Source organism: Somniosus microcephalus, chromosome 8, assembly GCF_052327205.1.
Source record: "Somniosus microcephalus isolate GS21.2 chromosome 8, FLI_Smic_1.0, whole genome shotgun sequence".
NCBI lineage: Eukaryota > Metazoa > Chordata > Chondrichthyes > Squaliformes > Somniosidae > Somniosus > Somniosus microcephalus.
The window spans coordinates 72267791-72293077 of NC_140994.1; the positions used below are offsets into that span (position 1 = coordinate 72267791).

At 45.3% G+C, this 25287-nt stretch overlaps 1 protein-coding gene across 1 annotated transcript in view; it reads left to right on the forward strand.

The window, feature by feature from the left end:
* The window catches only part of asah2 (N-acylsphingosine amidohydrolase 2), a 138421-nt gene that overhangs the window by 16950 nt on the left and 96184 nt on the right, over positions 1–25287 (forward strand). The window contains exons 4-7 of the mRNA XM_085994878.1: positions 1114–1263; positions 3537–3713; positions 7133–7260; positions 9862–9939. Of these exons, the coding sequence (XP_085851004.1) occupies positions 1114–1263; positions 3537–3713; positions 7133–7260; positions 9862–9939 (533 nt within the window). The remainder of the gene's footprint in view (positions 1–1113; positions 1264–3536; positions 3714–7132; positions 7261–9861; positions 9940–25287) is intronic.

Sequence of the window (25287 nt, forward strand, 5' to 3'; positions counted from 1 at the left end):
AAAGGGTAGGCCATTCAGGACTGAGATGAGAAGAAATCTCTTCACACAGAGGGTGGTGAATCTTTGGAATTCTCTACCCCAGAGGGCTGTGGAGGCTCAGTCATTGGGTATATTCAAAACAGAAGTCGATAGATTTCTGACTAGTAAAGGCATCAAGGGATATGGCGATAGGGCCGGTGAATGGAGTTGAGGCAGAAGATCAGCCATGATCTCATTGAATGGCGGAGCAGGCTCGAAGAGCCAAATGGCCTACTCCTGCTCCTATTTCTTATGTTCTTATGTACCAAAAGTGGTCCCAATGTTCACAGGCTTGACATCTTTGCTCCCTCCTTCCTTCCTACACTCTTTTCCAACCATGCATTTAGCTGCTCCTTAGGATAGCCATTTGTCCAGTTTCAAACCAGACAGTTAGCTTGTGGGGGTGATGAAATTACCCTGTAGTTTTGGAAAACAGACAGAAAACGTCCCTGTTCAGCTGTTGAACCTAATAAATGCTGTATACATACGTAACCAGATTTGTTTTGCTTTCACACGTGTGTGAATGGACACTTTTCCCACATGGGCACATTGCTTTAAGAAAAGTGCCACGTGCTTTAGACTTAATTCCACCAGGAACTGCGTTGTGAATATCCAAACTCAATTCTTCCAACTGTCAGAGAGAGGGAGTTTTGGTCACATCGGCTGCCGCTGGATTGAAAGCCAAAGTGAGGATGGGGAAGTAAAGTGCTTCTCCCACTATAGCATCTCATTCTGTTATAGCACCATCTCCTGCATGCAGCACCACTGAAGGTTGATCAGTAAAAGACAAACACATTACATTTATCAGATACAAAGTTCTTTTCAGTTTCCCAAACAAAGCCTGAAAACTTTGTCAAATAAACCTTTTTCAAACTTGATTAAAAAGTTCTGTAAACCTGTGCAAATGCCAGGCTTGCCACATTAGGGATGAGAGAACATGGAACAGAATCAAATTTTTGCACTGACAGTGGCAACTACCAGATGAATATCAAATTACTAATCATGTGAAAAGTACATCAGTGTAATTCTGATGTGATATAAAGAAAGTGCCATGTGATTTGCATGCTGTAAACACTTGTTTTTGCTAATATGTAGATGGGATATGCCAGTCCCGACCAGAATGCTGCAGGACTCCATAACCGTCTCTACAGTCGAGCTTTTATTGTAGCAGACCCGAGCAATTCAAAGAGAGTTGTGTTCGTCAGTGCTGACATTGCGATGATATCTCAAAAGCTCAGATTAGAGGTAAGTACCAACTCTTGCACCTATTTTGACTGAAGTTTCTCCCCCTTCCTTTATACCTATCCTGATGTTCAGCAGCCTAACCAGCGATCCTGAAAGGGACCACTGTAGGCCGCCCAGAAAAAGATAAGCAAACTTTCCAATAGTTTCATTTCTGTGGAGCCAGGAGGAGAAGGAGCACCAACAAAAATATTGCAGGCTGCTGCTGGCGCAGGCTCTTTCTCCTCTGCTTTGCCTCCACCCTCACCACCCACGACCTACCTGTGGGCCAGCTCGGGGTCTCTTTTCCCCATGGCTATTGTTGACTCTTTTTGCCGGGCAGTATGGAAGTAGATTTTGCTTTGTCGCTATTTGAACGTTGAAAGAAATGGAGCAGAATATTGTGTTTATTTCCTTTGCCTTTGTCTCCCAGAATTCTCCTTGCAGTTTTTGAGTCTAAAAAATCTCAGCGAGAATACAAAACAGTGCGATGAACATGGAGCTGCAGTGAGATCACAATATAAAAAGTAGAATACATTTTCTTGGTGCATATGCAGCTAGAATATCGCCCAGGCACAGTGAGGCTGTTTTTCCTGCTTGCCTTGCAATAAGGAAAATTCCCACTCAGTATGTGTTACGAATGGAGGCTGCAATCAGTTCATGTCACATTTTCAATATCCACCAATTGATTAATGACTAACATTTGGGTTCTGTGCAAGGCTCAAGCTGCATTCTTAGCATCTGACTGAATTGTGCATCTACGCCTTATTTTAGCTGTTTCATGTTCGTCTATGTATAGTTAGTTATTCCACTCTACTATTTTTGTATTAAGAAAAGACAGTGTCACTTGTTATCCCAATCAACATACTCTTCTTATTATATGTCCTTGATGTCCCATTGTTCCATGTCGATAAAATTGATGGAAGCTCTCAATAGAACAAAATGTTAGTGCCTGATCAATTTATTCCTAAAAGCAAAGAGCTGAATTTTGCTGGCGCTCAGAGGGCGGGTTCGGAGGCGGGTCCACTGTCAAAGTAGAAAAGATTGTCAGCGGGTAGGGAACCCGCTGTCAACCCGCCTCCACACGAGTCTCCCAGGTGTCGGGTCTGTCGGCGTTGAGCAGACCCGACACCAAGTGGCGGGGGAGGCAGTTGACATCATTAAATGAATTGTTAACATCCAATTAAGTGTTACTTAATGCCTACATTTCAATTTTACGTGCTCCCCCACAGGTTACCCGCTGCTCGGGGAACACGTCAGCTCAGCATGTCGTGAGTGGATTCAGCACTGAATTATCTCATGACCTGACAGCTGCCAAAGTTGTATAAAAGATCCCATGTTACAGCTGTTCACTTTCAAAGCTCAGAAACTGTTGGTTACTGCATCTGGAAGACAGATTGAGCTTTCTGCAGCTGCAAGTGTTTGGAGCCAACTCTCTCTCCAGTGCCATCTCATTGGAACAACCTCTCTCACCATTGACAGATTGCTTCTGTCATCTCAACCTCACCTACCATCTATTCCATCAGCATCGTTGCCCTTGAAACTATCTCACCTTGGTCTTCAGAATCCCACCATGATCAGCCCCAACCCCAGCAGCACCAGGCACACCAGCAGCAACAACAACAACACCAGCCTTCTCCGCAATCAACTGATGTTGCACAGGGCATCAGCACCCACCATGTTGCTGCCCGGGACACCAGGGATGGCCTCACCATGGCCAGATTTACTTCACTTGATGCTGTACACCCTGGATGCCACATGATGTGCCAGGTTGGCACCATCCCACCAAGCCATTCCTTTCACACTCGTCATAAGCATATGGAGGGAGTCATGGGAGAGCCTGGGTGCAGCCATGCACCTTTGTGCAGTGCTTGTCAGAGTTTGCAGAACCTCAATGCTGTAGAACACTGACAGCAGAACTGTCAAAATCAATTTGGACATGGTCCCTTTAAGGAAGCCGGCTGATGCCGTCACCATCAAATAACATCATCAGACTTGCTTCCTTTTAATTGTCTGGGAACCTCGCAGGGCTGGCTTAACAAGCCCTATTAACGTAAAATCATTTAGAGAGTGTGGACTGCCATAGGCAGCGGGCTGGGACCGCGACACTGACCCCGGCCGCCCCGGACCCACCTCGGTTGGCGAAATCGTGGCCAAAGTATCTAGGTTCTGTATCTTCTTATTTTGCCTTTTGTTGAGATTCAAAAAAGATCACCAATAAGTTTAGCAATACGATTTCTTTTCAAAAAGTGAGTTATGTAATTTATGACTAATAGGAATATCGTTACCTCTTTTAGGTTCTAAAAAGACTGAAGAGCACATACGGGTATCTCTACAGACAAGACAATGTTGTCTTGAGTGGTATTCACACCCACTCCGGCCCTGCAGGCTACTTTCAGTACACTCTCTGCCTGATCACAAGCAAAGGCTACATCAAACCATCCATCAATGCCTTAATTAATGGCATAATAAAGGTTAGACATTCTTCTCTGTATTTTAGTGTGTGATACTGGTCATATATTTAAGTGTAATGTTTATCATTTGATGTGCAAATACAATCATTTGCCAATGGATATTGAATAACTAGTAAAATGTGGATCTAAAGTATATAAGGACAAATCTCCCATGGCATTTCTCACAGATAAAGAAAGAACAAACTTGCATTTATATGGCACCTCTCAGGTCATTCCATAGTGTATCATAACCAATAGATTACTTTTGAAATGTTGCCACTATTATTATGTTGACAATAATCAATTGATCATATTGAATGGTGGCGCAGGCTCGAAGGGCCGAATGGCCTATTCCTGCTCCTATTTTTCTATGTTTCTAATTGCACACAGCCATGTCCCACAAACAGTAAATGAATAAATCATCAGATAATCTGTTTCTGATGGTGTTGGTTGAGGGAGAAATGCGGGCAAGGACACCAGAAGACCTCCCTGCTCTTCTTCAAATACTGCCATGGATTTTTTACATGCGCTTGAGCAGGCAGACAGGATCTCAGATTAACACCTCATCCATCCAACAGATGGTTTGTCTGAAAGTGCAACACTCTCTCATTACTGCATTGAAATGCTTCTCTAGATTATGTATTCCAGTTTGTCGTGAAGCTTGAGTCTACAACCTTCTGACTCAGAAACAAGAGTGCTACCAACTGAGCTACACTGACACTTAAAGTTGTTACGGGGTTGGTTTTGATCCATCAACCTCTCCGTTATGCATCCAGCATGCTTCTGCTGAGCCACCCTGCTCCTTGAGATTTGGAGTCTGGAGCGTGGTTGTGATGCTTAGCATGGTCCTATTCTGAGCCACGGAGTGAAATGGGGAAGGAGGGAATCCAGGGACAGAGGTAAGGAAGATTACAATTAAAACAACTTAACATTCAAAAAGGGTAGGGGCTTATTATTGCATTCCCTTCAGGGACTATTAACTTTCAAGCAAACTCCCATAATGCCCCAGGACATTTGCTGATTCTTCATTGGTCGCTTTCCTATCTGTTCAGTAGTATTTGAAAAAATTCAGCAACTTGCAGTTAAGATGATTTGTTGCATTTTGTCAATGATATTTGATCCAATCAAATATAAATGCAACAAAACACTTTCACATGTCGTGCTTTGCAAATTTGATGGTCACTTTGCATGTGAGATCAGTGTGACTAACACCTTCACACACACTCTGGATGTGCGTTAGACTGTAACTATATCGGTAGATTAATGTTTGATAACACATTCTAACTTAAACAGGTCCAGCTGCAAATAGTATCACACCAATTAAGAAAGTTTTTAGTGATCTAATTTAAAGATTTGTCATTCAAGATGGAGTGTTTCTTTTAATAGTTACTGTTAACTTTTGGATAGAGAGTTTCTCAGGTGAGCCCTTGCTCCCTATCAACCAGCGTATGTATGCCTTTTCTTGCTCAATATCGAGGAATGGAGACCAAGGATCAAACAGGAAATCCTTGTTCCTGCACTTCAGTTTACAGATTATATCATGTGCCCTCACCTTATCTCCCTCTGTTTCTGAAGGCTAAAGAGTTATCAATTCACTGAATGGTGACTCGGTTTATAAACTGCCAAATGGAATTAGTAACCATTAAGTGAATAAGTGAACAGAAGCAATAACACACTAGATCTATAGTTCTTACAAGTTTAACCATCCTCGTCAGAAGACAGAAAATAACAGCCACGTCTGTTACCTTAAACTGCCGTGTAAGTTGGCCTGGACACAGGTCCTTAAGGTGTCAGCTGTGGCTCAGTCGGTAGCACTCTCACCTCCGAGTCAGAAGGTCGTGGGTTCAAGTTCCACCCTAGAGGCTTGAGCACATAATCAAGGCTGACACTTCAGAGCAGAGGGAGTGTTGCACTGTCTTTCGGATGAGATGTTAAACCCAGGCCCTCTCAGGTGGACGTAAAAGATCCCATGGCACTATTCAAAGAAGAGCAATGGGGTCCTCCCTGGTGTCCAATATTTATCCCTCAACCAACATCACTGAAACAGATTATCTGGTCATTATCATATTGCTGTTTGTGGGACCTTGCTGTGCGCAAATTGACTGCTGTATTTCCTACATTACAATGGCAACTACACTTCAAAAGAACTTCATTGGCTGTAAAGCACTTTGGAACGTCCTGAGGTCATGAAAGACGCTATATAAATGCAAGTTCTTTTATTCTCTTTTTCTGTCTCTCTTTCTCTCCTCGTTTTCTCTCCTCCTTTTCTCTCTCTTTCTTTCCCTCTCTCCTTTCTTTCTTTCTTTCTTTCTTAGAAATACTTTTCAAAGAATGACAGAGCATAGGAAATTTAAATATGAGTGTCTCAAACTTGGAGAGATGCCAATCAAACCTATAGACAAACAAAACACACAAAATGCCAGCATTTGGATTGAATGGCCTGACCTCTTTGGGTACTTCACCAGACACAATAACTATATTCTGCAGCTGTTGTATCAAATCACACTGGGCCATTTTCTGTGAGTGTACCTGCTTTTTAACCCTGTGAATGTTGTATCATAGCGAGTGAAGCATAATACATCATAGACAAAGTGGCCTCATTTCATGTCGTGGTCGACTCTCCTCCCTGGTTGCTGGGTAGTTTGTGACAAAAACAACTTTTCACTTTGTAAATTATTACACTTAAGAAAATAACGTTTCTAGGATTAGATTTCTGGAAAAGTAATGCAGCCTAATACATTTTCAATGGAATGTATCCACTGCTATCACCACTCAGAAATATGATGATGAAAGAAAATTGGAAAAATTATGCTTCTCAGAAAATGGAAAGCTTATTGCTTTCATTTAATTTCATGCTAAATGGAAAAGGCTTGTTGGGTTGAATGGCCATTTCCTGTTCTGACTAATTTTTATGTACATTACAATTGATGTAATACTGAATGACTTTAGATATAAAGTTACTATCATTTTTGTTGACAAAACATTGTTTTAAAAAGTTTTATCCTGGTGGGTGTAATTATTTTTAAATGTAGTACTGTATAGTCCCAAGTGTGAATCGCCTTTTGCCCTTGGTACCTCCTCCTGTCAAGACAATTTCTTAACAGAGAGGGCACACAGATTTATTTTCCCCATGCCTTTACCAATGCCTCTGTTCTATCAGTCAGTCGGGGGTGAGGTGTGTGAGAACAACATGGACCAACTTGCCCTTTGATTTTCACTCTCAATTGGGAACACTTTAAACCCCTCTTGAAGCCAATGGTCCGGCTGAAATTAGGGCCTCCCAATATGAGGATCACAGGTGCAAACTTCCTTTTCAGGACACTCTGAATATCCTTTCCAAATGTTTATTATTTACCTCAAACAGTGTAACTTGGACAATGTTGATCTTCACTGCATTAATGTGCTACAAAATCTATCTTTACAATTCCTTTTCCCTGCAGAGCATTGATATCGCACACAAGAATATGAAAGCAGGAAAAATATTTATAAACAAGGGAGAATTGGAAGGCAGCAACATAAACAGGAGCCCATATTCTTACCTGAATAATCCAGAAGGAGAACGAGCCAGGTACCCAATGAGAATAGGAATCAAATGAATACTAGGCTCAGGTACAGCTGATAAGGACTCAGGGAGTCTATATGTGGAGTGAAAGCAAAGCAAATACTGTAAGCATAGCAATTGTAACTACAGGCCAAATAGTCAATTAGTCACACCTGGAGTATTGCGTACAGTTTTGATCTCCTTACCTAAGGAAGGATATACTTGCCATAGAAGGAGTGCAACGAAGGTTCACTAGACTTGTTCCTGGGATGGGGGATTGTCCTATGGGGAGAGATTGATTAGACTAGGCCTATATTCTCTAGAGTTTAGAAGAATGAGAGGTGATCTCATTGAAACATACAAAATTCTTACAGGGCTTGACAGGGTAGATGCAGAGAGGATGTTTCCCCTGGCTGGGGAGTCTAGAACCTGGGGTCACAGTCTCAAAATAAGGGATCGGCCATTTAGGACTGAGATGAGGAGAAATTTCTTCACTCAGAGGATGGTGAATCTTTGGAATTCTCTACCCCAGAGGGCTGTGGAGGCTCAGTCGTTGAGTATATTCAAGACAGAGATCGATAAATTTTTGAATATTAAGGGAATCAACTGATATGGGGATAGTGCAGGAAAGTGGAGTTGAGGTATGAGATCAGCCATGATCTTATTGAATGGCAGAGCAGGCTCGAAGGGCCAAATGGCCTACTCCTGCTCCTATTTGTTATGTTCTTCTGCTTGAGATAGTTATTCAATTATCCATTAAAATAACTTACACAGATTTTCCATCATTATGAATTTACACGAGCAATACCAACATATATGTAAGGATTATGCTCTGAAGTATCTGTACATTCATTGGTTTGATAGCATATACAATATTTTAAGGATGTCTATACAGGAGTGAAATTCAAGCCCCACAAATCTTTAAGCCTACTGTGTACTATATAGAATTACTTTCCTTTTTATTTTCAGTTGTTTTTTCCTTCACAATGCACAAAGTAATGGACCAAAGCTCCATCTAGTGAGCTGATGTACATTGCGCATGACAGTATAAACAACTCCCATATTTACTGCCATTCAAAAATTAAACCTATTTCCTTTAAACAAGATTTCCCAATTATTTACTATTCCAATTGTTTTGGAAAATATTACAATTGAAGAGTGCACGTATTCCAATTTTACTCATTCGAGATCAGGATTTATGTTATTCCATTTTTTGTATAGTAGGAGGCATAACAACAGGCTGCAGACAGACACATCTGAATCTATGCTCCGAGAAACGATTAGAGCCATCAATGCCTCATTTGTGATTTGAAAGAAAGTAACAGTCACATCTGTAACATTAAACTGCCGTGTAAGTTGGCCTGGACACAGGTCCTTTAGATATCAGCCTTGGTTCAGTCAGTAGCACTCTCAGCTCTGAGTCAGAGGTTGTGGGTTCAAGTCCCACTCCACAGACGTGAGCACATAATCTAGGCTGACACTTCAGTGCAGAGGGCGTGCTGCACTGTCGGAGGTTCCACCTTTCGGATGTGACATTAAACCGAAGCCCCATCTGCCCTCTCAGATCCCTTGGCACTATTTCAAAGAAGAGCAAGGGAGTTCCGCCCCAATATTTATCCCTCAAACAACATCACTAAAACAGATTATCAGGTCATTATCACGTTGCTGTTGGTGGGATCTTGCTGTGTGCAGATAGGCTGCTGTGTGTCCTACATTACAGCAGTAACTTTAAAAGTACTTTATTGGCTTTAAAGCACTTTGGGACATCATGAGTTCGTGAAAGGCGCTATATAAATGCAAGTCTTTCTTCTTTCTCATTACTGTTTGTGGGATGCTGCTGACACAGAATGGCGGCCATGTTTGCCTACTTAACAACGTCACTGCACTTCAGAAATAATTGATTGAGTGTTTCAACATGATAAGGTGCTCTCCCCTAGCACTGCGTGGCACGGTATACTGGAGCACCAGTGTACTTCACCACTGGGCTCCGTGATAACTTCTTTTCTGAAATGAATGTGTGGCCTGAGTCTGCTCACACAAAGTTCCCGAGTGTCCCAACAAATCGGTTCCAGGATCCTCGTCACCATATGCTGCCATGGCCTTGCTCCATCCTGTCTGGGGAATCTGACGGGCCGGTGTCACAGCTTGGACCCTCCGTTCTTCTGAATCTCGATTGTTCAATGCTCCACCGCCAGGAGTATATTTTTCAGTGACTGCCCTGCAAACCCACTTTGGCTAGCTACCCCTCTCTCTCTCTCTTTCTGCCTTCAAAAGGCTTCCTAAAAACTTATGTCCTTGACAGTACCTTTAGTTTTCCAGGAGTGCACTGTAAATGGAAACGGCATTAATTGTGAGCAGTGTCACTCAATTAAAATGACAATATCCCTTTACCAAGACTCCAGTTATTGCTTCCAAGCCAGTTCTGAGATGCAATGCTCTTAAGAATCAGCTTGCAGTGATTTGTCGAAAATAAAATGGGAGACAACATCCTTTTATTTTGTTGCATTTTTCAGTATTAGATGTTTGAAGACTTGGAATAAAATTATTGAATTTTTAAAATTAAATAAATGTAAAAAGAATGAAATAAGGACTGTGTCATAATTTATTTAAATGCTGTCATTTATATAGGTACAAATCAAATACAGACAAAGAACTAGTCCTCCTCAAGATGGTGGATCTGGACGGACATGGTATCGGAACTCTCAGGTACAGGATTCATACATCTTCTACAATCACAATATGAGCTGGGCTTTTGGTACAGATGATTACAACAATATTTAAAGTTAAATGTTCCGGATCAACATAAACGTAATTTTATATTAGGACTGTGACAAAAATTACATGTATTTGCTTATGAGGAATTATATTATTAACATGTGTTCCTTTTAGCTTGGCTCAGTGGTAGCACTCTCGCCTCTGAGTGGGAAGGGTGTGGGTTCAAGCCCCATGACAGGTTTAATCTAGGCTGACACTCCAGTGCAGTACTGAGGGAGTGCCGCACTGTCGGAGGGGCCGTCTTCAGATGAGACGTGAAACCGAGGCCCCGTGAAGGTGGACGTAACAGATCCCATGGCACTAATCAAAGAAGAGCAGGGAATTCTCCCAGTGTCCTGGCCAAAGTTCATCCCTCAACAAACACCATCAAGATAGGGTGGGATATGTGTTGATGTAGGGGTTACGGGGATCGGGTGGGATATGTGTCGGTGCAGGCTCGATGGTCCGAAATGGCCTCTATCTGCACTGTGGGGTTTCTGTGATTCTGTGAAGACAGATTAGCTCATTTATTTCATTTGCTGTTTGTGGGACCTTGCAGTATGCAAATTGACTGCTAGATTTGCTTACAAAATAACAGTGATTACACTTCAAAAGTAATTCATTGGTTCTGAAGCACTTAGGAATGTCCCGAGGGCTTGAAAGGAACTATAAAAATGCAAGTTGCTTATTACAGGAAACATTTGTTTATCTGGAGGTTATATGTCCGGAATACTCGATCTAACGGCAAAAATCAGGAGCCGTTTTCTATAAGTTTTTTTAGTTCTCGTTGCTTTTTTTTCCCAGTCAGGCACTGCAAGGTCTGTAGCTACAGCAACAGCTTCAGCTAGAGACGCTTGCAGCTGCAGCCGACTGTTTTGAAGCTATTGCTAAGCAACAGGGTTTGTTGATTCACACGGAGCTTTTCAGTTCCGTATGTTTCAACATTAACGCTGGTATGTCCGGCACTTTTGATGGTACGGCACCAGCTCGGTCCCGTCAGTGCCGGATAGCAGAAAGTTTCCTGTATTTTCTTTTTTTCATTATGGTAGCTCTAGGACCAAAACCAAATTCAGCTGAAGAAGTGAACTCTCTGCTGGCTGATAAAGAATAATAGAATCATACCACACAGAAGGAGGCCATTTGGACCATCTAGTCCCAATCTCCTACTCTTAGAGAATCGTAGGTCCGCAGATGATGTGGACACATGGCTATGATGAAGCTGGATAGCTTGATTATGTTTCAATGGCCAAACTGTTCATTTTGAATCTACTGACACACAGGAGGCTCCGGTTAGGCCCAGAAATATTGTCTGTCTTTGAACACTGCAAATGCTCTAAGTAATGTGGTTATGAGAAATACAGTTTTTAATGGGCTATCTTTAAAGGACTATGAATGTCATATCTGTGGCTGACTTTATCCCAGTCAGCAGTCCGTCTGAAGAGCAGCGGAGATTCTGAGCTCGGTGGAGGCTCTGGAATTGAGTGACTAGATATCTAGGATAACTTTATTGTTGAGAGCACAGGAGAAGCATCCTGTGCTTTGACAATATGAGAATAGGACAGTTTGTAATTTCTATAAATATTCTGTTTGTACTGTGTACTGTTTATTTACCTGTTTAATGTTAAATACATTTGTTGGTTAATTTATGCTTGGCCCACAGCCTGATAGAGAGCGCATATTCTTGTTCCTATTGAAAACCACCAAAAGTTAAAATCATCCCTTATATGTCATGTCCATTATGTCATGCACTTAAAATTTCAGCTTTTCCGACTCCTATCGATTTTACTATATTTTATGGAATCTATTTATACTTACTGTCAATCACTGGCTAAAGCTACATTACTGAAAGTGTTATTACCAAGTGTGGCCATCGATGTAATGGGTGCATTATTGAACTTTTATCCTTGGATATTAGAAATAAAGAGACACAGGCACGGTCAATTGGCATCTGCTATAGTGTGCAATTTTACGGCCCAGAAATTTGGGTCTCCACGGGTGAGTACGCACGGGGTATTCACGCGTGGGCCTGATGGAAGTGCTGGTTTCCTGCATGCACTGCGCATGCGTGGGATACCGACACTTCCGTTCCTCTGAACGAAGGGGTTCAGAGGTCGAACGCGTGCGCGGGGGAGTCTGCGCGTGCGCTTTGAACTTATGTTTTTTTTACAGGTTTCTCCGGGAGGGTAAGTCTTTAGATTTTAGAAATGTAAAAACCAGGCGTAAGGCCTGCTTTTTACAAGGTAAGTGGTCAATTAATTAAAAATTAAAACATTTTTTCCACAGGTTTATTATTTTTAAATACTTTATAGCAAGGTAAGTTTATTTTTAGCCCTGTTAGAATATAAAATTATTTTTTTCAAAAATTTAAATTATTGTTTAAAATAGTTATTTAATGTAATTTATAGTATATTTAAAAAGTGTGATTTAAAAAAAAATGTATTTGAAGGTTTACTGCTATTTTGGGGCCGTAGTATTTATAAGTCTTGACAGGTCTTCCTGTCAAGACTTATGAATGGGCTTTTCCCTCCTCCGATTGGCTGCCCATGGCCCACGTGATCCCAGGGGATGCATTGAACTAACTGTGCCACTGGGATACGCAAGCACTGCGCGCCGGCAGCTGGGCCAGGCCCCGGATTGAAATTCCACAGGGCCCACAGCTCAACTGCCGGCGCGCAAGGTAAGTGCAGGTCGGGGGCTTGCACCCGCGGGAAGCCCCCAACCCGAATTTCTGGGCAAATGTGTTTTTCTTTAAAGGTACAGGGGGAGAAATTCGGTATCGCCCCGATTGGGGCGCAATTATTGGCCGGGCGCAAAGTTTAGTGCCTGGCGCTAATTATCGCCTCCGACTGCAAACTTGGCTTCTATCACCCCTGGAGATGATTGAAGCACTAAATCAGGTGCTACATACCTCTCTTAAGGCGCTAACGCCGAGAAGCGAGGCGCTATTTCAGAGCACTGGCGAAGCTCATGTGATGTCAGTCAGCAATGGAACACAGACACAATGGCGCCGGCTAGTTCTTAAAGGGGAGGGTTGATCTTGCTCTCCATCCATATCCTGCTCATTGCACCCTTGAATCTTGGCCTGGAAAGACCTGTACATCAAATCTGCTGGAAAGAACAATGGAGAGGCCCAGAGAAAGATGTCAGAGTGCAGCCCCCAAGTCTCTTCTAAATTGATGCAAGGAAGATCAAATCAAAATGAACCTGCAAAGTGCTGCTCAGTACCCAAAACTCCTCAACACAGCGTTGAATATCTCCAGAAGTCTCTCTCTCTCTCAGAATGCGTGGTGCAAAAATGTCGCCGAAAAAAAAGGCAGGAATTGGTCGCCTTTAAATAGCGTTCCCCAGTCTCTTCCCGACTGCAAAACGCTCTCCTCAACCTGTCATTGCAAGCGGCAGGCGGTAAGGCAGGGGGGCGCCACTCAATATCCGGTCCGGGGCATTGCACACGCGACTGACGTCACGATCTGGGAGCGCAGGAGATCGTGGCGGTAGTGTTTAGCGCCGCCGCAAAATGTCTGGTCAATTTCGCGAGCGGCGCAAACATCCCGGGCGCTAGTTGCTTTGCGCCCCATTAGCGCCCTCTTAAGGTGCTAACGGGAAGTGTAGTGTATGTACCTTGAAGAAGGAACTATATTCTGCAGCCCCTGTATACTGCAGTACCAGTAGTGACCACCCCTGTATATAAGCCTGTGTAGTAACCTTGTATAGTAGTTCCAGTTTTGTCTCCATTCAGTAAACACCTGCTATAACCAACTTCTGCAGTCCGTGTCTCAATTACACACGGACATTACATTGGCGACGAACAGATCCGAACTTACCTACAGTTCTGCACCGCCTCACGGGGGTCCATCCCTGAAGCGAAGTTGTTAGAGGTCGAAGCCAGAAGGAAGAAATCCCAAAAAAAAAAAAAACAAACAGAAGAAACGGGCGTCGACCGTGGGTAACCACCCTCTGATTCATCGAATTCGAAGATTTGCAGGAGAGGCTGTCGAGAGCTGGGCTTGGTTATCCAGTCTATGGTGTTCCAGCTAATTGGGCTGGTGGCAGGTAGTACACTGATCCTTCCTGGGCTGCGGCGGGCTAGAGCTCGATCGGGTGGCATTTCAACGGGGCCGAGCAGCGTTGTCGGGAAGAGGAGAGAGAGAGAGAGGGTGGAGCACACAGGGCGCGGCCAGTGCTACGAAGCCGGGCAGCGTACAGACCCGAGAAGAGGGAGGGAAGTGTCCCATAGGGTCTGCTCTGACGACGGGAACAGTAATTAAAATAAAAGAAAAAGAAATTAGAAGCGCAGAAAGCCGCGAGGAGCTGCAGTTTGCCACGGGGACTGCGGAGAGCGGCGTTAGCAGCAGCGCGGGGGGAAGTGCGCGAAGACCATAGGGCGTCGCCATCAAGGCATAAAAACACCAGCAACAGCGCTGGCAGCAGCGGAAAAGGCAGAAAGCGCGGGAGGTGCCATCTTAATCCAGCGGGGAAGAAGGCAAAGCGCGGGAGGCGCCATTTTGTTCAATCGGGGAAGAAGGCAAAGCGCGGGAGGCGCCATCTTAGATCTCCAAGATGCCGAAGACTGGCAATGTCACTGCCTTCGATAATGCAATAGAAGACTGGACCACGTATGTGGAAAGAGTCGAAGTATATTGCAAGGCAAATGAAGTAGCCGATGAGAAAAAGGCATCGGTACTACTAAACTTAATGGGCGCAAGAACGTACAGCCTATTGCGGAACCTGATCACTCCAGTCAAACCGATGGCGAAGAGTTTTAACGAAATTGTTGATATCCTACAGGAAAACCTAAATCCTACACCGCTGCTGATAGCAGAAAGATTTAAATTCCACAAGAGAAATCAACATAAAGATGAGAGCAATGCTGATTACCTTACGGAACTACGCAAGCTATCAAAGCACTGCCAGTTCAGAGCAGGACTGGCAGATACCCTACGGGACAAATTTGTCTGTGGACTCCTGAGTGAAGGAACCCAGAAGAGGTTACTCTCAGAGAAAGAGCTGACGCTAGATAAGGCTTTCAGCGTGGCAGTGTCGTATGAAGCAGCAGCAAGGGGAGCTGCGGAAATACAGCAAATGCCACAGGAATACGGCACCCATGAAATGACACGGGGATTTGCAAAATGTTATCGCTGCGGCAGAACAACCCATGACCAGAAGGACTGCTGGTCCAAGGACAAAACATGCAGGCAATGCGGAAAGATGGGACACATTGCACGAGTTTGCAGGTCCGGGAAGAAGACTAACAACAACAAAAAGACTACTAAGGAAAAGTACAGGAAAGTACAAAAGATGACGGACAGTAGTTCCGAAGACCAGAAGAGCGATAGTGAATCCGGGAACAAGAGACTAAGCTGTCTCAAACTACACAACGTAATCACAAAAGAGGATCACCGAACCATTTGGGTCACCCTCACGATAGCAGGGTCCCAAGTCAAAATGGAATTGGATACAGGATCAGCCCTGACCGTCATGAATCGACGAGACTACGAGCGGCTATTCTCACACATACCCTCGAAAGACACATCCATTGTCTTGAAGACATATACGGGGCAGAAAGTATACCCCAGAGGGAAAATAAGGGTGCCTGTCGAATACAACGGCAAGGAAATACAGAAATTGTATCTGTACATATTGCAAGATGGTGGACGACCGTTATTTGGACGTGAATGGATCAGAAAGATAAGTTTAGACTGGCACTCCATTCAGGCACTGACTGTGGCTGGTAAAAAGGGTGACGACGTCACACCTGGATGATTGTCAAAAATCTTAGCTAATGCTAAAGAGGTATTTCAACAAGGACTGGGAACTCTTAAAGGCGTAACCGCCTCGATAAAAATAGAAGAGAATGCAATTCATAAGAACATAAGAACATAAGAAATAGGAGCAGGAGTAGGCCAATCGGCCCCTCGAGCCTGCTCCGCCATTCAATAAGATCATGGCTGATCTGATCCTAACCGCCAATCCACTATCACAGAACCATCTCCTGAATCTAACAGAATTAGACACACGAAATAGGAGCAGGATCAGGCTACACGGCCCCTGGGCCCGCTCTGCTACCCACAGGGCCATGACCGGTCCGAACCTAGACTCATGTCCAAATTCCTGCCCGCTCCCCGTAACCCTTAATTCCCTTTACTTCTAGGAAACTGTCTATTTCTGTTTTAAATTTATGTAATGATGTAGCTTCTACAGCTTTTTGGGGCAGCATATTCCATGGACCTACCACCCTCTGAGTGAAGTAGTTCCTCCTCATCTCAGTTTTGAAAGAGCAGCCCCTTATTCTAAGACTATGCCCCCTAGTTCTAGTTTCACCCATCATCGGGAACATCTTCCCCGCATCCACCCGATCCAACCCCTTCACAATCTTATATGTTTCAATAAGATCGCCTCTCATTCTTCTGAACTCCAATGAGTAGAGTCCCAATCTACTCAACCTCTCCTCATATGTCCATCCCCTCATCCCCGGGATTAACCGAGTGAACCTTCTTTGTACTGACTCGAGAGCAAGTATGTCCTTTCTTAAGTATGGACACCAAAACTGTACGCAATATTCCAGGTGCGGTCTCACCAATACCTTGTTCCCAAGATTTTCAAAGCAAGACAGTCACCGTATGCAATTCGCCCAGCCATCGAGGCAGAGCTGGAGAATCTGGAGAATACAGGCGTGTTATCTAAGGTAGACTGGAGCGAGTGGGCGACACCCATCGTTCCTGTCATGAAGAAAACGTTAAACAATAAGTCTGAGGAGCCAAGGAAGGTTCGCATCTGTGGGGACTTCAAGGTGACTGTGAACCTAGTCCTTCACACAGTACAGTATCCTCTTCCGAGGATAGAAGATATTTTTGCCTTACTATCTGGAGGGAAACGTTTTACAAAAATTGACCTAGCACAAGCATATTTGCAGATGGAGGTTGAAGAATCCTCTAGGAAATATCTCACGATAAACAGTCACAAAGGCCTTTACCAGTATAATCGACTGGTATTCGGAGTAGCATCAGCTCCGGCTATATGGAAAAGAGCGATGGAACAAGTTCTGCAAGGGATTCCGGGGACTCAGTGTTACCTGGACGACATCCTAGTGACAGGTGAAAATGACAGTGAACACCTTGCCAACCTAGAGCAGGTGCTCACTAGACTAAGAGAACATGGGCTACGAGCCAATCGCCCCAAGTGCGAGTTTTTTAAGAAACAAATATCGTATTGTGGCCACGTGATTGATGAAGAGGGGTTACATAAGTCCCCTGACTAAATTGAAGTGGTAGTTAAGGCTCCAGCGCCTTAAAATGTGTCGCAACTGAGGTCATTCCTCGAATTGGTGAATTACTACCATAAGTTTTTGCCGAATTTGTCCACAATTCTGCACCCACTGAACACCCTGCTACAAACTGGAGTAGCATGGAAATGGAACGATGAATATAAGCGGGCCTTTCAGAAGTGTAAAGGCCTGATCATTTCAAGAGAAGTATTGGCTCACTACAACCCATCACTACCGATAAGACTGGCGTGTGATGCATCTCCCTACGGCATTGGAGCGGTACTGTCACATAAATTCTTTGATGGTTCAGAGAGGCCGATAGCTTTTGCGTCACGCTCGTTAACTGCAGCCGAGCGTAACTACGCCCAGATTGACAGAGAGGCCCTCAGCCTGGTGTGGGGGGTGAAGAAGTTCAATCACTACCTGCACGGACAGAAATTTACTCTACTAACTGATCATCAACCTCCTGTCTCCATTTTCAACCCTAAGAAGGGCGTCCCGATAATGACAGCACAACAGCTACAGAGGTGGTCCCTTTTCCTAGGGGCACACCAATATGACATCGAGTACAAAGGAACTAAACAGCATGGGAATGCTGATGGATTGTTGCGCCTACCGTTGCCGACGGTGGAAGAAGCACCTGCAGTGGATCCTGTGGAGATATTCCACTCGACCATAGTCGAATGTCTACCTGTGACGAATGCAAACATAGAAAAGGAAACACGAAATGACCCGACACACTCCAGGGTCTATGATTTAACGGTGAAGGGATGGCCAGCACATGGCGAACCACTGTTGCCAGCATTCTCGCCGAGAAGAGAACAGCTGTCAGTGTGCCGAGGAACCTTGATGTGTGGAACCAGAGTAGTAATTCCACCCAAATTGAAGGATAGAGTGCTCAATGAGCTTCATGAGGGTCATCTGGGAGGGGTAAAAATGAAGAACTTAGCCAGAGCGTTTGTGTGGTGGCCGGGAATCGATAGAGAAATCGAAGAGATGACCAAGAGCTGTACAGGATGCCAGAAGGTCCAAAACGCCCCACCACAAGCCCCTCTACATCCATGGGAGTGGCCCTCATCTCCATGGCAAAGGGTACACATTGATTTTGCTGGTCCATTTATGGACTCGATGTTTTTAATTGCAGTGGATGCACATTCAAAGTGGCCAGAGGTAATAAAAATGCCCTCAACCACCACAGAAAAAACTATCACAGTCTTACAAACCATATTCGCCAGAAATGGGCTGCCTGAACAGATTTGCTCCGACAATGGACCACAGTTTGTGTCTGAAGAGTTCCGGAGGTTCTTAAAGAACAATGGTGTTAAGCATTACACATCCGCCCCATATCATCCAGCCACCAATGGATTAGCTGAGAGGTTCGTTCAAACATTCAAGAAGGCTATCAAGGCAATGTGTAATGAAGACATACCCCTACAACACAAGGTGGATAACTTCTTGTTTGCCTACCGGAATGCGACACATGCGGTTACCAACCAAACTCCAGCCATGATGTTCTTCAATCCAAGACCAAGATGCTGCTTGGATTTGGTTAAGCCAGTCATCAGAAGAGATGTGGAGAACAGGCAGTTTCAGAATATAAATGAAAGGCCAACCAGGAGTTTCAAGATAGGTCAACCAGTTTTGGCCCGGGACTACCGCACAGAGAAATGGCAGCCAGGAACGATCTGCACACGGCAAGGACCTCTAATGTATACCGTGGATGTTGGAGAGAGCATTGTAAGACGCCATGCTGACCAGATTCTAGAGTCACTGGAAAACGTCAAATCTACACCACGATCCTATACACCTGGTGATGAAACCGAAGTACCAATTGCATCTACCTCAGAATCAGTGATATTGGAAGCAGACGAACCAAACAACGACGTTGATCCCGAATCAACTTTGCCAGAAGAACGTGATACCCCAAAGAGGCGTTATCCGGACAGAATCAGGAAGCCTCCTCAAAGACTGAATTTATAATTGATTAACTTCAGCTAATGTATATAGCAACTGTAATTGTAAATATGTTATTTAATTATTAATCGAATGTTATGTACTGTTTAGCTAAAAGGGGAGGAATTGTAGTGTATGTACCTTGAAGAAGGAACTATATTCTGCAGCCCCTGTATACTGCAGTACCAGTAGTGACCACCCCTGTATATAAGCCTGTGTAGTAACTTTGTATAGTAGTTCCAGTTTTGCCTCCATTCAGTTATAATTCTGTATAATATTTGTCCCAACACACACGTAATTCTGTTATAACCAACTTCTGCAGTCCATGTCTCAATTACACACGGACTTTACAGGAGGCACAAACCAACCGAATTTTTCCCCCACAGTATTTTAATGAGGATTGTAATACTTTTTTTTAATCTGAGGCTGCAATTCTCTTTATTGCTGTTCAAAGTGCTTCAATCAAAAGGACAAAGAATAACATATGAATTTTGGACCTTGTAGGGGGTTTTTTCCTGCTCGTTCTGGTCTCCTGCCAGGTTTCGTGCAATAATTACCCTTGAGTGGTTCGACCCACTCCCCCTACGGTTCTAGACCTTGGACTTAGATGCAGAGAACAGTAGTGCAGAGAAAGAACTCAATAGACCAGGTTGAATAGCACGAAATGGATGCTTTTATTTTTAAACAGTTTGAAGCATTACAAAATACATGTCATAGGCACAGATTAAAGTTACTACAATCATGCACAAATTTATGAACTTGACTCTATGGAAATGGGGAACACACGGCACATCGTAAAAGGGGAAACACATTACGATTACCCTTAACTCCCTCCCCTATACCTAAACTAAGTTTCGACCTGGGGAACTTGGGATCATGCTCACCACTCTCGAAATCGCGAAGAAAAAAAAAGGGGGGTTTGCAGTCTTTTGGCACCGCTTTCCGTCGTCACGTGGATTTGGAAACTTCTGGCGCAGTTGATATTCTCTCTCCCTCGAAGCGGTGGGTTAGACACAGCCTCGATGAGCGCTCGTCAAGGTTGAGATCCACAATCGTGGATTTGGGTTCATGGAGTAGACCTAGATGCAGGTTATGCACATGGGAGAATCTTGTGGCATCGATCGCCGGTTCTCCAGAGGGTTTCTTCTCCGTCGGCCTGGGTCGTCGATGATCTCCCGACCCCAGTACCCGGGCCACCCTTGTCGTCTTCTCGTCGTGGCCGAGCCTTGTTTGGCTGAACACCGGCCACGTTGTCCCTTTTCCGAAACCGTCCGTCTTTAAAAAGACGAAAACGTTTTCATCGATCTGCCGAAGTGGAAGAGGCGCCGATCTGGGCACCGTCCGCCCTTCGTTCGTTCCTCGTAGAAGAAAGTTCTTGAAGAAATGGAAGCCTGAAGTCGCCCAACAAGAAGCCGTAGCAGTGAAGCAGAAGTTCGAAGTTGTCCAAGTCACTTAGATGAACTTTCAATCCATAGTTATACTCTTTTGGGACAGTCTTATCTCCCGCCAAATCATAGTCCTGTCTTTGTATTAATTTTGGCGGGCAGAGATCTCTGCAGGGGCGCTTTGTCTTGTAACGGAGCCGGTGATAACTTGAACTGGCCTTCCTGGCCGATAATGTCTGTTAATGTCCTTTGCATTGTCACCGCGGCTCGGTTCGCATATTGATCGGTCCGGACATTTTCCTTGATGGCTGCTAAACGGTTTTTCCTTTGTACAATAAATGGGTATAAGTGTTTTTACATTGTTCGCCCATATCTTGATGGGCCCCATCCTGTACTTATAATCCATTGAATATGTATGCTGTTGCTCTGAGTTTCGGTTCCCAGATACTGGCTTTCGCGGGTTTACTGTCTTCAATCCACAAGCCTGTCTAGCTTGCAGTAACAGAAATAAACTGGTTCAGAAACTGATCACGGGGCCTGGCGGCCATTTTGTATGCCCTTTTATCAAAGGTTTTTCTGTGCAAGCTTACTTTGGTCAATAAACCGTCTTATTTTATCCAGTTTTCTTGCGTGATTTTTGCTGAAAATTTTCGAATCTTACAGGCCCCCCTGTGATACTGATAGCTTGCTTAAAGTATCAATCCTTGATGAGCAAATTTTCCCTGATTCCCCACATCCAAACATTCCTGGCACTTAACTATCTATGCCCCTCACGACACATGCAGTTCCCATTTCCGGAGAAAATGAAAATTACCTCATGCACATTTGGAATCATAGACAGCAAATCTTAAACTATAACACCTTCTCCTGTCAGATGGGCAGGGGTTGATACCCTTTTGCGCCATCTGCATACACCTTTTATTAATCAAAACTTAATAACGACTAATAACATAACAATACTTAATTCCTTATAACCCAAACCAAACGCAAAAGAAAACACGGATGTTCAAAAGAGAAACAAAAACCAAAAAAAAATCTTAAAATGGATGGACTCTTAATCTTCTACTAGCAGCTTAAAGTGGGGCGTCTTCTTCCCCCATTCGCACATAGCGTTCTTTCCATTCGCCCGCGTTCTCGTGCCTCTGGAGGCGTTTGCCTCTCTTACAATGCACGAAGAGCAAAAATATCACAATTAAAACCTGACATCCTACTAGGATATGGGATGCTATTCTAATCCAGGCTGGGATTTCTATGTTGGTGAACAAGTCCCACCATGGTGGGATGGTTATGTCCAATATGTCTTTTCCTATCTCTAAAGTCTTCTGCTCCAGTGTGTAGAAATGTTTCTGCGAAATTATAACGGCTTTTAAAATCTTGGTGAGGTGTTCGGGAAGAGGGGGAATGACATAACCAAAATGCGCGACAAATCGTTGTAAGTCTGTGAAATTCTCTTTGATAGTGATGTGTACGGTGGAGGGCGCAGGAATGGGAACAATTCGTTGTTGTGCCACTTGAACCTCGGCCCTGGGTTTGAAACAGAAACTGCTATCACCAACCGAACACCACTCGTGTTGTCCATATCGGTACTGAGGCGCTGCAGTGGTGACGCAGTATGTCCCACCCCCGATATATGCTACCTGTGGGGGCACATGGTCCTCTGCCATTGCCTCCATGGTGCAATTCACCGGCTTCGCGCTAGCGGTTCTGAACCCGCACTGTGGTTTCAAAAAGGCATTCAAGTGCTGGGGACACAGGATGATGTGTGCTCCCCGGCTCCGACATCCCGAGAGGTCGGTGCCTGTCATCGTACGCTCCCATCTGATGACGTAAGGCGGGACCACTGCGTAACGAATGTGTGCGCCCCCCTGAATGACTCCAATGTTCTCTACTCTGTATACCGGGGCGGGCTTTGCTGCGGGACCCAACACCGGCATTCTTACTACTATTCCCATAATAGTGTGATTTGAATGTCCGCAGTCCACTGGAACTGGGTATGCTCCTGCGGCTAGCCTGAGCTGGCACGGGCTTAATGCATTCTCAAAAGGGTGGAGCGCTTGCAAGTGCTTGTTGCTGATCCAGGACGGGACCAAACCCTGTTTTAAATCCTCAAGATTACTGCGGCCCTCGCCCAATAACCACGCCCCGTACAGCACACAGGCCTCGTTTTGCGCAGCTTGATCGGACGCATTCCGATCCTCCTTAATGAGTGCATTTACCGTTCTCGCGTGTTTCTCCAGCTCAGCAATTATGTCCTTTAAGTGTAGTGTCAAGGCCTGGTCCTCATGCAACTCAGAACCCACTACCTTGTTTTCGTCTGTCAATATGTTCCTTAACTGGGCTTTTAAACCGTTGATCTGTGTCTGCAGCTCCACGTTATCTAGAGCGTTGACCACAGATGTCCCGGTATTAAAAGCAGTGAATATGTCATTTACAGTACCCCTTCTTTGCCTCCCGACTCGATCCAAAACTTCTGGCGGTGTGGTGTATAATTTGTCTCTGTCGATGTCGGCAAAGTCAAATTCGTAAAATTGTCTAAACATACGGGTTAACAGGACCTGGTATAATTGTTCCGTTTCTTTGGGACACCACTCCGGCAATCTTACCTCAGTGAGATTTAAAATCACTGAGGCCACCGCGTAGTGTACCCCTTGGTACAGCACCTGACCGGTGGGTACCAATACTAAACCGTTCCCGGGTCCCTTGGTGGTGGTTGGGCACCCTCCTTTCTGGGCTAGTGCTACCGGAAGCGTGGGCAGGGGCTTGCGTGGGCGGGTGATGAGTTCAGTGGCGTTCACCGGAATAGGGGAGTATGGGGCTCCGCACGCTCGAGTGCTAACATCCCATCTCATCCCCTTCCCTTCATCCTGCCACTGCCTCTGGAAGAAGATGGACATGCCCTTGGGGCAGACGTGTCTCGAACCCCACATACAGACATATATTCCCTCATCTGGTTCCCACCATTTGTCCCAACACACACGTAATTGTCCGTGAGTTCCCGTAATAGTCCGATGGGTGTTATTACCCAGTCGCTCCCACTCGACCGTAGAGTTTCTCATGTCCTTTCCCAGCTTTCGTAGCCACCACCATCGCCTTGGTGGTACGTTCCCATTGCACACCAGACAAATCCTCTTTCCCACGGTAACACTGACTCTGGGCGCTAGGATCCTCACTCGAGGGCACGTTAATGAAGTCTCTTGGTAGGCAAAACCGAAATTGCTGGAATATTCCGTAGAATTCGTTCCCAGCCAACCTGGCCATCTCCCTTGGTGGAAGTAGGTGGCGGTTTCCTCTACCTCTCGCTCCCCCGTCCCATCCGTTGCGATGGGGGCCGTGTCCCCGGAGCACCCGAAAATGATGACGTCCTTGGTGCGGCCTCGGTAGGCCCACCCACACCCGATCGCCATGAACGCGACGACAATCCTTTCCATCGTATCCCAGGCTTCTGTAACCAACAAAATGATGTAGCCGGGCTCCCGATAGGTGCTGGCCTAAATTAATTGGACGCGCGGGTTCCTGGACCCCGCTCCCTAACAAACACACATACCGGGCAGACCTCAAAATTGTACACTTAACACCGTATACTTTACATTCCTTAAACTATGACCATAATTACCTAACTTAACTTATGTACAGCGCCGCCCTCCGTGGGGCGGCTTTCCGAATCCCTGTGAGGTCTGTCGTGTGCCACACCCTGCGGTGGGGCTGCATTGATCTTTGGCTTTGATCCCCCGCAGCCTGTCGCTGCTGAACGGGGATCATGTCTTCCTGGGGCTGCTTTAAACCGTGGTTGGGAAGGATGGGGAGAATCTGGCCAAACTTTTCTGGGCTGGGGCGCTCGAGCCGACCTACGAGGGGCTGCTTTGGGTTGGGCTCCCGGGGCCGATGGACCGGGGGTTGTGACTGTTACCGTTACAGCCTGTGGTTCCTCCACAGCTGCCGGCTCCAGCTCCCCTCCCTCAGGCTCCGCCCCCCCGGGGTCGGGATCTGTGGCTTCTGACTCCACCTCACCTGTCCCTACAGGTAACGAGTCTCCGCCCCCACTCCCTACCTCCCCCAAGCTTGAGTCGAGGGCGGGACTGCCGTCCTCTGACTCTTCCTCCTCCGTGATTGGGTCTAAAGCGAGGTTGAGCTGTTCGGGCTCTCCCCTGCCTAAATCCCATTCAAAAGATGAGACCTCCCACTCCAATGGGATGGCCTCTCCCTTCACGCAGGCTACTGCCCCAGCCTGTGTGGTCTGTGACTCTGTTACAGGCTGAGGATCTTTGTTCTCAGACCTGGTCCCCTTTGGTGGCCCTTGTGTACCCGGTTTAAACAGTTTACACTGGTTGATGTGAAACCATTTGGTACGTCGGGGCGTCTTCACTGCATAAACCATGGGGCTGGCCTTGTCTACAATGCTGTATGGCCCCATGTACAGTGGTTCAAAACTCCCTACCCTGGCGTAGTTTCGGACCATGACCTGGTCTCCGACTACCCACTCTTGTTGTTTCCGAGGTTCCAACAACAGTTTATTTCCCTGGTGCTGTCTTCCCATGTTCCCAGCCGCCTGTCCATAAATCTGTCTCAGGCGCTCCAAGAGGGTTTGGGCGAATTTGTCCCGTTTCACCTCTCGGAGCTGGCCCTCAGTGAGCACCGGGGCTAGCACATGGGTGGGTGTTCGCATGATCCTTCCAGTCATTAACTCGTGCGGGGAATACCCCG